Source organism: Poeciliopsis prolifica, unplaced genomic scaffold, assembly GCF_027474105.1.
Source record: "Poeciliopsis prolifica strain line A6 unplaced genomic scaffold, Auburn_PproV2 SCAFFOLD033, whole genome shotgun sequence".
NCBI classification, from domain to species: domain Eukaryota; kingdom Metazoa; phylum Chordata; class Actinopteri; order Cyprinodontiformes; family Poeciliidae; genus Poeciliopsis; species Poeciliopsis prolifica.
The window spans coordinates 3755921-3770190 of record NW_026562408.1 but is presented as its reverse complement, the minus strand read 5'-3'; the positions used below and the strand labels follow the sequence as shown (position 1 = coordinate 3770190).

Genomic DNA, 14270 nt, shown 5'->3' with positions numbered 1-14270 from the left:
TGTGATATTAATTACATATTTTGGTCTGTTTAAATGTTGGGAAGTGTATTTATTGTTTAAGCGTTGCATGGCTAAATAGGTGGATTAGCATGGTTTTAGTAACTGATGCAGCATTTTTATAAGGATGTCTTTGGTCCACTAATGTTCTGGGAGAATTGAAGATCATTTTAAACTAACAACTTCTGGGATAAATAGCAAAAACTATTTGAAAGATTCTTAAGTTTTGTGCTTTTTTACTTGAGAGCATCAAAGTGACATCTTTCCTGCTGCTTGCATCTGGCAAAGCATGCCGTTAATGCTTGCTATGTTAGTCATCCCTGGCACAGGCTGTAAATTTAGCTTTGAATTCTCCCTTTTTTATCTTTAGCCCAGGCCACCCGCCTCCTGCTGTGGCCCTGAAGCCTGCATCCGCCCCCTCCACTGAACAAGGCTCTAGAATTAGCTTTGATGTGAAACAACAAAATAAACCTCACAGTCAGCCTCCTGACTACCGGTTTATGTCTCACGTGAAAGAAACAATAGAACAAATTTCAGACCAACAATCGGTGAAAAAAAGGAGTCATGGAGTACTTACTAAAACTGATTCTGATGCAAATGTAACAGAATTTGTTCAACCTTTGGTGGTATCTAAACCACCCAGTGGCATAAGCATCAGTAAGGTGAATGAGACAAAAGTACCTGTGAATTTATATGGGAGTCCTGAGTTGAAGTTTGAAGATGACCAGACGATACCCAGTTCAGCCAACAATCTGTCCAAAGAGCAGCAGCTCCAAGAGGAGGAAAGACTTTTACTGGCGAAGATTCAACAGATGTCAGGCGACACGTCTCCGGTCAGTGGGCCTCGAACCATGAAAAGACTCATTCCCACTCCTGGTGATATTGACAGCGATGTTATGGAGAAAGGAGTCCCTTCAAACCCCGCAACTGACGTCACTGCTCACAGTCAGCTCTCAATCATTACCTGCTCCGATGATCTGCAGGAAATAAGACTAAATGAGGAAGAAGTGTAAGTCTGTGGTCCTGTGCTGCTCTCTGAAATCACCTCTGTTATATGGAGTTGATGATTAGAGAGACTTTTGTTGTCTTCTAGTGCACCTACTTGTAGCACATTGCAACTTTAACTGTAGTCATGTCAGGACCACAGATTAATTGTTTCACTGTCCTCAAATTAAGGAAAGAAAATGGTAGACATTTTATTTTTTTTTTTTGACTTGTGAAAACAGCTCAGTACATTTCTATTTTTGTGCAAATTGGCTTTTTTGACTGATAAAAATTTTGTTCTTTATGCTGTGTACTTAAAAAAACATCTTTTTCATGTTTTCATGTATTTATTTATTTATTTCATAGTGTATATCTGGCTTTAGGCAATTATAATGCCAAAATTCAGAATACTATATGAATTTTACCTCATGTTGTCTAAGACTCCCATCATTCTTCATTTGTCTTCATCAGCTTGTTCAGCTTTTTCATCTTTGCACGACTGCATGTCTTGTATCTCCTTCCAGTGGGTGGATTCTCCTGTTTTTGTGGGGGTTTTTTTCAGATATATTTCCCATCTATTCATCATATGTCTTCTGCCTTGTTGCCTTCTAGCTCAAAGCACAAAACAATAGATGTACCTGCTGGTGGACCGGTGAAACAATCATCTCATTCCAAAGACACCTCCAGCACACATACCATCGTTTCCTCACTTCAGTGTGAGATCAAGAATTCTCGGCTTCCGACGTTACCAGAGGAAGAAACCCCCGAACTCAGGACCACTGAGCCATTTGCAGTGGTCACAGAGGAGGTCAATGGGAAGGATGACACTGAGGTAACTGGATCAAAAACAGACACTCAAAAGTGAGTTTATAATCTGAATTGTTTTTTATCCTGCTTTTCCTCCAGGACCTTGTGAACTCTAGTCAGTCATTGCTCCAGTGGTGTCAGAGCATCACCAACAACTATGAGGGTGTAAAGGTCACAAACTTCAGCACGTCCTGGAGAAACGGCCTGGCCTTCTGTGCCATACTGCACCACTTTCATCCAGACAAAATGTAAAGCATTTCTACACTATCGCTAATGCGAAATGTCTTCTTTGAATGCACAGTTCATTGTTTACATGGTTTTCATCAGTCTTAAATAAATTTTATTGTGCTTCTGTTTTTACCCCATTAGAGATTTTGAATGCTTGGTTCCTCATGACATCAAGTTAAATAATAAGAAGGTGAGAATGGCATGGATTGTTTAGTTCTCTGTGCAACCACTAGTGTGTTAGTTAGTTTTTGAATCTGCTCTAAAGCAAAGGAAATTTAAAGCTATGATTGAAATTGAACTGAAGATAGATACATGTGATACATCTGTCAGATTTTTACATCTATAAGATGAATGTGCAATAAAATGCACGTAATTCATAACATGACAAAACATATGAAGTTCAAAACTAAATTTTACGATATGTGCAGAGCTTTTTTATTTTGATTATTGTTAATGACAGTTACGCTGCACATTTGATCCTTTATTTAATCTCAGGCATTCGACGGCTTTGAGGCTCTGGGGATTTCTCGTCTGCTGGAACCGTCCGACATGGTTTTGCTGTCCGTCCCTGACCGGCTCATCGTTATGACCTACCTCAGCCAAATCCGCTCACATTTCACCAACCAAGAGCTGAGCGTACTGCAGATCGAGCACAACAGCAGCCAGTCCAGTTACGGGCTCGCTCCTTCTGGTCCCGCTCCCACCAACGTTGATGCCGCCGCCTTCTGTATGGCCAGGCTGAACGAAGGTGTGAGTCTGGAGGAAGGAGGAAGCAGTGCTTTGGTGGTGCCACCACCCAGAACCAAAAAGACTATTAAAGGTAAATTCCTTATTTTGTCAAGCATTTACTCCTAACTTCAAAAGAGTGATGGCTGCTGCCTTGTTTTCTTCATGTTCTTATCAGCATCTTTAATTTTTGCTGAGTAATTTTGAAAGAAGCCTCTGTGTGTTTCCTGTTGCATAAGATTTATTAGAGTTAACTTCTTATATCTGTCAAAACTGAAATCTAAACATGTGTAACTTGAAATCTCAAAAACTTTGTCAAAGTTTATGGAAAGGACTAAAAAGCATGAATGCCTTTTTTTGACGAGGAATCAGACATCTTGTTGCTTTCATTATCTTTTTGTAGTGGAAGAAACAAGAATCCCAGTCCCACCCCCAAGATCGGTTACCAAAGCTGCCAAATCTGAACAGGTTACACTTCTTGTCACTAAATGAAAACTCTTCAAACAATATGTGATGTCAATTAACGTATTATATTTGCAGGATGAAGATGCTTCATCTCCTACTGAAAATGCTAATAACTCAGGTAGGTGTTATCTGGACTGAGTCTTGCTAGCACCTAAAATACTGGACATTTCTTCCCACTTTTGACTGGATGATTTTTTTTCTTTGCTGCTCAAGCTTTAATCTGTGTCTCTGTATTTGCAGAGCTGCAGAGTGCAGTTGACATCCAGCCTCCTAAACAAGAAGAAACTATGGTCAGTTTTGTGTAACAAAATCACAACAAAATCTCTCCACTGCAGATTAAATTCAGTTTGTTTTCTCTAGTGCTTCTGACTTCCCTCTAATCTGTGACTGTCCTTTTTCTTGTCTTCACTTTTCTTGTCTTACCCTTCTTCTCCTCTCCTCATGGCTGCCGGGCCATTTTCATTTTTATATTTATTTGTATGTGTGTGTTTGCATGTTGTGTACATGCATGCCAATGTGTGTGTGTGATGGGACTTGTGGTCAGCACCTGCAGGACACCAGTCAGTATGTCTTGAGCGAACTGGCAGCACTGGAGACAGAGCAGAAACACATCGACAGCAGAGCAGCAGTGGTGGAGAGACGATTGCGAAGCCTCATGGAAACAGGTTGGTTTATTTTTTTAAAATCTGTCTAAGAGAGGTGGGAGTGTTCAATGTTCTGTTTTTCACAATGCAGGGAAATGTTTTATTTTCCATAACTCTTACATGAATATACAAATTATTCTCTTGTGTTTGCAGGGAGTGACCGTGATGAAGAGGAGAGGCTGATCCAGGAATGGTTCACTTTGGTGAACAAGAAGAACGCTCTGATACGCCGACAGGATAACCTGGAGCTATTGTAAGCTAACTGAAAATACACGTTTTATATTGTAAACTTTGAGTTTATTACGTTTCCATAATTTCTGACCGCTCTGCAGACAAGAGGAGCAAGATCTGGAGAGAAGATTTGAGCTTCTGACCAGAGAACTGCGAGTTATGATGGCTATAGAAGGTCGGTGCTTGGTTTAAGTTTTATTTTATCTGTGAATTAGTCACTGAAACAGAGTTCAGGGTAAACAGAAGATTAAATACACATGTACAGTTAGAACACATTATAAATAACTTATATTTGTCATTTTGACAAAATTTTGATTTGTGAACATGCAAAACTAATGTCTTGTGAAATTATTGGTGAAACATATTCCACTGTGTTTTCAGTTTCTGCTTTAAAAGGGTCTCATAACTTCTATAGTCATCAACACTACATTTACTAAATTTGTCTGACTTTCTACCTACTAACTATGATCTGCAGAGCAACTGAATAAATGATTTAAATTAAAAATGTAACAAAATGGTTCTCTAAGTTATGATTATCAAAAATGTTGTAGGAGATAGTTCATATTTTAGTTTCAACTTGCAGAAAGAGATTTCTTTGGCATATTAAATCAAAGAGAAAGGCATTTAAAAGTAAATGTCAGACATAGACTTGTTTTCAAATATCTAAAACATTAATAAAGAAGCAGCATTTGGCATGTTGCTGTATGTTTCACAGACTGGCAGAAAACATCCACTCAGCAGCAGAGGGAGCAGCTGCTCCTCCAGGAGCTGGTGTCACTGGTTAACCAGCGGGATGAGATCATCAGAGACATCGATGACAAAGAGAAACGGTGAGTCGATGCTTTCAGGATGAGCAGAAAAAGTCAAACAAACATGCAGCATTCTACACAATTATTGACCGCAGTTAAGGTGAATAGGTTTACAAAAGAAATTGGCTTTTTTGGAGACTAAATCCTAAGACTGTTCTGCTTTCTGTAGTTCTCTAAAAATGAACTTTGAAAAGTTTTTTTTCTTTAAAATATTTATTAAATAAACTACTTTTTACAAGGAGGCCTTTTACACACTTTTCCACATTTTTGCCCAGAGAGCCATTTCTTTTTTGCAGCTCAGTGATTAATGAGAGATAGTTTTCCCTGAACTGATGTTTTTGTGTTTGCAGTGCTCAGGAGGAGGACGAGCGGCTGGAGCGAGGTTTGGAGATGAGGAGGAGGAAATACAGCAATAAGGACAACAAATGTGTGTTACAGTGAAAAGGATAAGCACAAACTGCAGATGTCATTGAATCCCAAAGTCCCCAAAAGTATTTTTCTTGAATGTTAAGAAAAAAATAAAACTACAAAGATATGTCTAGGATTTCAAGTGCCTTTTCCCTCCTGGAAATGTTTTCTAAGTCTGAAGCTGGAAGTTGTTGTCTGAATGTAATGTGTGTGTTTTAGGAGTATTATGTTAGTTTCTTTAATTAGTTTTTTATTTATTTAAGACGTGTAATTTTCTCATACTTTTATTGCACTTCTGGTCTTTTTCATGTGTTGTGTACATTTTTTTGGACATTATTCAGTATTCATACACCAGCTGGTCCTCTGCTTATTTTTAATGTTGTGTGTCTCCTGTGCCTTAATAGAAAGTTTTCAATTTGTAGGCCAAAATGCACCAGCTTTCATGAGAATCTATCTCATGAAAGATAGATTTATATCTTTCTCATGATATCTTTGAGTATGCAAAGAGATTTGTCCTGTTGCAGGTGTTGCTTTTATCTTTTCTGATAGTTTAAAAAAAATGGTAGTATGTGAAATCCTTTCAGAAATTAGTATATTTTGTGATTATTTGAGCTGGACTCAATTCCCCGAGGTTTTCAGTGCAGAATTGTTATTGACGCTCAAAGTAACACATCTTAAAATGTAACTTTTAATGTTGGACCCTGGTGATATAAGTCATCTGCAGCTTTGGATGTTCCCTTCTTCTTCACTGGCGTAACTTAAAAAGTTTTGGTATTTCTGCATAGTTTGATGAATGCGTGCACGGTTTTTGATGTGTGCAGTTAAAACGGTACCTATCATTCAAATGTTGATTTCCATATTTATGATTGTTTTATTCATGAATGACAAATAAAATAAAGTTTGAAGAAAAATGGCTAGAGATGTGTCTTTTTTGTGAGGTACACCACAATGCTTCAGACATAAATGTATTACAAACTAAATAAATGTAAACAAAGCACAGATTTTAGAAATGGAGAATTTTAATAAAATTGGTCTACAGGAAATTCACATTACTGTAATATGTTCAACTTTGTGCAAACCATCTCATTGAGGGAAATAGGAAAACTGGCCTAAAAAACAGCCAGTTACCATACATACATTGGGTGAGAATAATTGCTGGATAGTCCCGTGGTACCTGCAGAGATCCACAGCTCAGGAAGCTGTTATGCTTTAGTTAATCAGCTTCTCTGCCCTAGGAAGGACAATCCATTCAAATGACTTTTGCTTGATAAGCTCAAACATCCCGCCTTTGTGCAGCTTTATGGAACAGCAGCATCTACCACACAAGATGCAGCAGTGCGCAGGAACCACACAAATGCAGAAAGGCCAGTTCCACTGCAGGCCTGCAACCCAAGGCCTCCAGTGGAATTATTTACTCAAAAAAGATTTTAGTGTCTTGGAAAATGTTCCATTATTCAGGAATGAATTTAAATTCTGTCAGAATTTGAAAATTGCTCCCATAAAACTGGGGCTTAAACGTTGGTTTCTCCGATGTTTCCCACAAATTGTTGGAGAATTTTCTTGCCCGTCTTCTTTGCCTCAATGTTGGCTGACAAAGCAAAAATGACTCATAGTAATGCATTGACTTCCACTACCTCACTGTTTGTTACTTCCTCATGGGAACCAGAGTCATGTCAGTCATGCTTCGCTTCACTTTTCTACCTCCTTTTCCTGCTGTTTTATTATTTCCCATAAATATCCTGTACCACCACCACCATGTTAGTTTGTTAGTTCTGTCTGACATCAGACGGCGACATTTCCCATGACTGGTATGGTAATACATTGAAGGTCTTTGTAAATATTTAGTAAAGCATTGTGTATATTTAGGACAATAAGTTTAGTGACACTTAACTTAGTGAAGCAACTTTACACTTTGCTTCTGAAGAACAGGTTACAGCTACCATAGAGGCCTGGGCGGGTTGTTGAGAGGCCTGAGAGCTTGACAGGCTATGTCGTTTTTGGAGCTTTTCTACATTTCATGTCCGACTGGGTGTTATCGAGAAGCAGGTTTACTATGCAATATGCCCACGTACCAACTCTAATTCGACACACGCGTGGACGTGTTTTGGATTTGTGTGATAGTGGCCCGAGTTTCACGAGTTTCCCTGGTGGTCTAGTGGTTAGGATTCGGCGCTCTCACCGCCGCGGCCCGGGTTCGATTCCCGGTCAGGGAACAGATTTGTTTTCGTTACAGAAACTACTACTTTATGAAAGATTTCATGATACGGTGCGATTATTATTATTTTTTTAAATATTTTTTCTGTTGTGCTTTAGTTAATCAGCTTCTCTGCCCTAGGATCTACTAATCTAATCTGACATAAAGGATCAAGCTTATCCATTTGAGCATGTTGACACTGTGCTGCTTTATTCATCCCTCTCCTGTGGAACCACTTGAAGCTCTGCAGTTTGCAGATCTCCTGCTCTGTCATGCAAGAGCCAGGACAAAGCTGTATTAGGCAGGACCAGTACACAATCTGTTGGGTGAGTGTAATGAGTTGCCTTCTGCTGGCTTTTCTCTATGTGGGTAGTTTATATATCTGCTGGAGCACCTTACCAAGGTATGCAACTCATCATCAACTATGCAGTCAGTGTTGTTCAAGTAGCCCGTTATTGAAAGTGTGTGTCTTAAAGGGACCATCCAAGAGTGATAAAGCGTCGCTCTGTCAGTGTAGCTCTGGTGTCTGCAGCGTCTCCTGCGTTTATGAAGCTATGGATGCACTGGGCTGATGTCACAGTGAGTACTTTCCTCTACCTTTTGATATTTTGGGGTTTGAAAAAAAAGTTCTACAAGCAATTGATTTTTTTTGTGATTACGTGCTTTGCTTTCCAGCTACTGATCATCACTACCCGTAATATTCAGTGATGAGATCCTCTGTTGACATAACCTTGCATAATAAATAAAGTGCATCCTGGGTCTCCAGGTTGAAGAGTCCTTGTGGGAGCTGATGGGAGTTCGTTTGAAAGGTTTCATTCCTGCAGCTGCACTGCCTTTGCTATTGACTACAGTAAGCCAATAAGACATAACATGAACACTTTAAAGGAAAAAGTTTTGGAACAAATGTTTTTGTAATTATATTATTCTCTCTTACTTAAATTCTAAAACTGAAACAAAATGAAATGACTTCCTAAACTGAAACTGAACTGAACTCTTTACACATTCAAATAAGAGGAATGGAATTTTTATTTATTTATTTGTTGCGTTCAAGTTGTCAAAAGAGTTTAAAAAGTCATTTTGAAAGTGTTTTCCAGCATCTGCTCACACAGATTTCGAAGGGTTTGTTTTTTAGATTTGATGTATGTTTTGTTGAGGCAGATTAGACATTTTAGATGTTTAATTTAATTGAACTCTTTAACAATTTACTGTAACTTTATATTTTTATTTGAGCTCCCTGCAGTGTTTAAACTACATGCTAAAATGTGTGCCATTTTTTTCCCTTCATACTTTTGATCTTGTTGTTATTTATTGCCTGTGCATGTTATAAACATCTATATTCATTCTTCTTAATAGTTTTTCTATCTGGGGCCCCTGGTTCAGTCTGCTTTGGACAATCCTGACGGGTTCTCTGGGGAACTTCACTCTGCTCTGGGTATTTACAAGGTTCTGTTAGAGAAATCTGATGCAAAACGTTTGACATATGTGCCGTCTTTGTATTAAAGGTGATCACAATCTCCTGACTAATGTATTTTCCCAGATGTCCAGAGTTGGAGGATGTGCGTTCAAGACGCAGTGTGGCTCAGGAACCAGGTGGTGGCGCCAGTGACAGAGGAGCTGGTGTTCAGAGGGGCCATGCTGCCTATGTTGGTGCCTTGCACTGGAGCCACAGCTGTTATCTTCATTGCTCCTCTGTTCTTTGGTGTTGGTATGACAGGAAACTTTGGGGCCACAATGACATCACACTCTACTAAAGCACAACAAAATGCACCAGATGACCTGCAGGAGTTTTGCTGTTCCTGTTCTAATGTTTGCAAAATTTGTCTCAATTTTACTGTCGTCCTAGCCCATCTACACCACATCATAGAGCAGCTTCACCTGGGAAAGGACAATGTGAGAGCCATCTTCCTGGGGGCAGGTGAGCTTATTCTCAAATGAACTACATGTGGGATTGATGCATGTTTGATCATACATATAACGATAAATCAAATCCCAGTGAAAATCAATCTAACATTATGAAGACACTAAATGCTGTTTGTGCACTGTATATGAAAAATATACTAGTATTACACCTAAGAAAACATTTATAAACTACAGTCTAATGAACTATGTCATTGCACAACACCAACAGTTGCATGAATGAGAGGTAACAGAGAGTGAAACAAACGTTGATCTATTTTGGTGGAATTTTGTGTCACACTTGCAGAAAGCAACTCAGCTGCTATTTTAAAAGAGGAAGGAAAATGATTTACAGTATTGATTTATTTTTCTTCTCCACATGAAAATCTCCAAAGTGTGGTGTGTTCATATCCTTTACATTACATATTTTATACTCTATGGAAGTACCTCTCACATCTAGACTACTTTACTTTTCTTTTGTTTCAGTAAAACAACTTGCAGAAAACTGGTTTGAGTTAACCAGTTTTAACTCAAACTCTTTCAAACTGGTTGAATACCACCTGCAAACATACATTTTTGAATTCTCCCAACAATTCCTGATTGGATTTAGATGTAGACTTTCACTGAGCTATTCTAACTTATGAAAATGATTTAATTTTAACCACATCACTGCTACCCTGACTTTATGTTTTGGATTGTTGTGACAGAGCGACGCTTTATCACTCTTGGATTGTTTGCATTATCCAACTTCAAATCTGCTTATGCAGTTTTTCTGTCTCTGCTGAATAAAACATCTCCACAGCATCATACTGCCACCTCTATGTTTTACAGTGTAGTTGGTGCAATGGTAGTTTTCCACCAGAAATAGCTTTTTGTGACAAGGTTAAAAATATTGCAGTAAGAACATCAGAGAGATGGGATAAAAATTGAATGCAAACATTTCCTTCCAGTTTTTTACTAAAAGAAATTGCTGAACTTTACTTTCACTTTTCTATGAGCATGACTGTGTGTTGGTCTGCCATGACAATTTGAACAATGTTTTTGTGATAATAATCAAAGAGTATGAATGTTTTTACAGTTTACTGATTATTCATTGTAGTTTTCTTTTACAGGGATTCAGTTTTTGTACACAACTGTGTTTGGTGTCTTTGCAACTTTTATTTTCCTGAGAACTGGTGAGAGGCAAAAATACACATTTATCCTCTAAAAGCGCCATCTGGTGTACATATGGTAGTTTCACATCTTGTGGTCTGTTCTTCTGAAGGTCATATTGTGGGTCCAGTTTTGTGCCACTCATTCTGCAACAGCCAGGGTCTCCCTGACATTGGTTCCGCTCTGAGCTCCCCTCAGCGTTCAGCTGTACTGATCTGCTATCTGACTGGAGTCCTGCTGTTTCTGGTGGGGCTCTTCCCCTTCACAGACCCCTTCCTCTATGGAGCCAGACCTGTCTGCAGCCTCGCCGCCTCTCAAGCTTTGGAATGTTGATTAATACTCAAGAAAGTCTCAAAAAAATAAAATCTTGAGACAGATTTTAACTTTAATATTATTTTTTTCAGTCATGATTGGGACTTTTCTGAAGTGTGTGCGTGATTTTTGCGGGTGGTCAAGGCAGGAGAACGATCCCAGTGTTTCAGACATTTCCTGCATGGTTCAAAAATATTTCCTGCTGTATGAAACTTAACACCAGCTCAAAACTCCCTGGCTACAACAAAGTAGCAGAAGTGTGCATGAGTCCAACCATAGAAAACCAGATGAAATATGGTGGTGAAGAAGAAAAAAAAAAGCAGGCAATAGAGGACATGATCACAAAGAAAGACACAGAGGCAGACAAAACATGCAGACATCGTTGCCAATAAATACACCAACAGAACCAAATTGGAGAGAGACAGCTATTTAAAATCATGTTTTTAAATCAGACAAGGCAATAAAAGCCAGAGGAAGACTTAAACAGAGAAGAGTGGAAAACAAGTGGTTTCAGCCAGAAGCAATAAGAGAAATGCCAGCAGATGAGGAGACACAAAAAGAAAAGGTGGAGTGGGGTAGCGCAGGGATAAAGATTGTTCTTCCCTGGGGAAATAGAAAATTTGGAGTAGTAGAGCAGAGGAAAAGGGAAAGGTCACGCAGAGTATGTGGAAATGTCTGGGAGGTGAAAGGTTGTGTTGAAGCTCCAGATTTATGAGCTAGGTTTATAAGTAATAAAAACTTTGCAATGTAAAATTGGGCAAACATCATAAAGTCACATGTATGTGTCTTTCCTGTTCTCCACACTGATCCCAGATGCGTTTTATTCCTTGTCTTTTTGGAGGGTTTTACAGTTTGTAGCTGCAAACTCTGGTGCTGATTTTACAATATTCAATTTCATTTGACCTACTTTTTAAAGTCTGCATGACAAATGAAAGAGGAATACACCAGTGAAGTCAGAAATGTGATGCACTCATTATCAATACAAATATCATTCTAATAATGTCTAATAGTTTGCTCAGTAGTTCAGTTGATAAAAACAAGTTTGGATTGTGGATTTTCTCAAATTCATTCTGTTAACATTGGGACTGTATCTTTTTCTTGACACACAGCTGTTACTAAAACGTAAAGCTGCATGAAGGATGCATTCCTATTCACATGGTTCATTTGCTGCTTGGAGCCAGATGTTCATGAAAGAAGTAAAAACAAAAATCTAGTTTATGGTCACAGAGAATGCAGTGTTAGAAGCTCAGTATTTGCTGATGATATCGTTCTTGGTGTCGAAGGAAAATGTTAGCAATCAAACTCACAGATTCTCAACAGAAGTTGCTGTCAAAAAAATTTATCAATTTATCTCCAACTCTGGTCAAAAATGCAAAGTCTCAGCAAGAAGATCGGACTAATGGCTTGTTTTTTTAGAAGTGTGTCTCCTATCTCCAAACTGAAAAGTAGTGTTCTTCCTTGCACCATTTTACCCCATTAAAAAAGCAGCTAAAAAGTCTTAATTTTACCCTCAACTGACTGTTGCATGACCTAATGTATCAGGTTAGGAGTTAAATAGATCAGAAAATATGTTTATTGTTGGTTAAAGAATAATTATCCCACATAAGTTGGATAATTAACTAAAGACGTACTGAGAATAAACTGATCTCAAAATGGTGCGCAGTGTTCTCAGTCCACAGAAGGCACGTAGGCTAAGAATGAACAAAGGCTAAACAGCTCGGTAATTATTTATTTATGTGTGTCTCATTTGAGGCCAGATGTAGTTGAATGTGTCTGGGATGTGTGGGTTGATATTTACAGAATGAACAGTGCATGGGAGGTTCAACAGCTTCTAAAGAATCCATTAATCTGACGTCTGCAAGGCTGCAAGCAAAACAAGGTGGTTACAAATATGCAACAGTTTCATGAACCCACAGGTCATAACCAAATCTAAAACGAACCCAGAAACAACAAGAGCTTACCTTTCTAACAAATGTTTTTGTGAGTTTTGTATACTGCCTTACTAAAGTATTTTCACCCCTGAACTTTTCCAAATTACAAGCAAAAAAAACTTTGATGCTTCAAATTGAGAGACTTTGAGCTACAAGTCTTTATTGGGTAGAGTTGACAATAAATGTAATTTTTTTTTATTTTCTTCAAAATGTCTTCAGTTTTCAAGACCTATTATATATTTTTAATTTGATACAACGTGGTTATTGTTTAGCTGCAGCTTTAACCTCCAACCCAGTCTCAAATCTCACACTCATCCAGTATTAGCTTGATTGTGCATTTTCAGAATACATTAATATATGTTATACATAATGTAAGGTGTAAGTGTATTATTGTTTACTGATTTTCTATAGCAAACCTCAGAGGCCCTCAGAGCAGCTGGGTTTATTTTGAGGTCAATTACACACGACTTCAACTGTACGTAAAATTTGCTGAATTTTATTGAGCGATAAAGATACAAGATAAAGAAAACCCAATTACAAATGAATGCCACATTCTTTCACAATTCTAACTGAACATGTTTGAGAACCTTATGTCCTTTTTCCTTTCTCTCACAAAAATGCAATAATAGCTTATCCAGTAATACAAAATCTGAATAAAATAAACTAAATTTGAAGCTTAATGAGTTTCACTGCTTTTGTACAACACTGTGGTTCTTCATACTCCAGGTTTAACTTTTCAGTTTCTCATTTTAAATATGAGGACTAAAAGTCAAGCAACTTATCTACAAGGTTGGAGAGTTCTTATTTCTGAGATGATGTGAATACCAAGAGCAGCTCTAGTCACAAAATCACTTTTTTCCCCTCTGCTCTGTTCTGTGAAACGCTAGAAAGGGTTTGGTCCAGTGGGGATTAAGGCGGCTGTTCTCTTTATTTATTCAAAGTCAGGCTGCTGATCTCTCATTTTGCTCTCTCTCTCCCTCCTGTTTAATACATTTCAGCTCAGTCACACTTGAAGTCTTTCCATTCCAAGAAACTATTTAGCTCCTGGCTGCTTGAATCTTTCAAGGGGGACAACACTGCTGCACTGGATCAAGCTTGTCAGCACTTTTCCAAGATGCAACAGCCTTACCTGTTTGCTTCCTCTGTGATTTTCCCAGATAATTATACAGAGATAAAACCAAGCAGCCTCAGCCTCAGTGGCCACCCTCTGAGCCGGTGTGGTGGCCTCTGCCTCCCAGTTGGACGGGTGAAGGAACTAATGGAGGAGGAAAAGAAGACCCTGTTATTAGACTTCCCTGCACATAACAAGTCTGCAGAAAATTTTAGCATTGCGTTTAGGGAGTAATTTGCATTCTTTTGCTGATGCAAAGTCAGGCAGTTTATGGTTTCTTTTTCCCCCCATGTTTTTTCCCCCCAAAATGCTTCATTAAAAAAAGAGGAACACAGTGGAAAATGAGTCCTAGTCATACAAGGGTTGTGGAGATGT

At 38.5% G+C, this 14270-nt stretch overlaps 2 protein-coding genes and 1 non-coding gene across 20 annotated transcripts in view; all 3 read left to right on the top strand.

Moving 5' to 3' along the window:
* Window positions 1-6212, top strand: part of LOC129373515 (EH domain-binding protein 1-like protein 1) — a 28134-nt gene extending 21922 nt beyond the window's left edge. For 15 of the 18 annotated variants that reach the window (XM_055051495.1, XM_055051494.1, XM_055051491.1 and 12 more), the window contains 13 exons: window positions 368-1006; window positions 1594-1813; window positions 1888-2036; window positions 2158-2206; window positions 2512-2836; window positions 3146-3210; window positions 3283-3325; window positions 3448-3497; window positions 3752-3872; window positions 4005-4104; window positions 4184-4257; window positions 4798-4912; window positions 5242-6212. In XM_055051495.1, coding sequence (XP_054907470.1) covers window positions 368-1006; window positions 1594-1813; window positions 1888-2036; window positions 2158-2206; window positions 2512-2836; window positions 3146-3210; window positions 3283-3325; window positions 3448-3497; window positions 3752-3872; window positions 4005-4104; window positions 4184-4257; window positions 4798-4912; window positions 5242-5332 — 2041 coding nt within the window. In that variant the 3' untranslated portion in view covers window positions 5333-6212. The remainder of the gene's footprint in view (window positions 1-367; window positions 1007-1593; window positions 1814-1887; window positions 2037-2157; window positions 2207-2511; window positions 2837-3145; window positions 3211-3282; window positions 3326-3447; window positions 3498-3751; window positions 3873-4004; window positions 4105-4183; window positions 4258-4797; window positions 4913-5241) is intronic. The other 3 variants (XM_055051497.1, XM_055051489.1, XM_055051481.1) reach the window with 2 other exon arrangements.
* Window positions 6213-7440: 1228 nt separating this feature from the next.
* trnae-cuc (transfer RNA glutamic acid (anticodon CUC)) lies at window positions 7441-7512 on the top strand. The gene has a single exon. It is a non-coding gene; the product is annotated as a tRNA-Glu (tRNA).
* A 254-nt stretch (window positions 7513-7766) lies between these two features.
* Window positions 7767-10874, top strand: LOC129373378 (CAAX prenyl protease 2-like). The gene is made up of 8 exons (XM_055051259.1): window positions 7767-7896; window positions 7970-8072; window positions 8260-8343; window positions 8847-8925; window positions 9031-9198; window positions 9337-9408; window positions 10502-10564; window positions 10654-10874. The coding sequence occupies exons 1-8, from the start codon at window positions 7829-7831 to the stop codon at window positions 10872-10874; spliced, it is 858 nt and encodes a 285-aa protein (XP_054907234.1). The 5' UTR covers window positions 7767-7828.
* Window positions 10875-14270: the final 3396 nt, after the last annotated feature.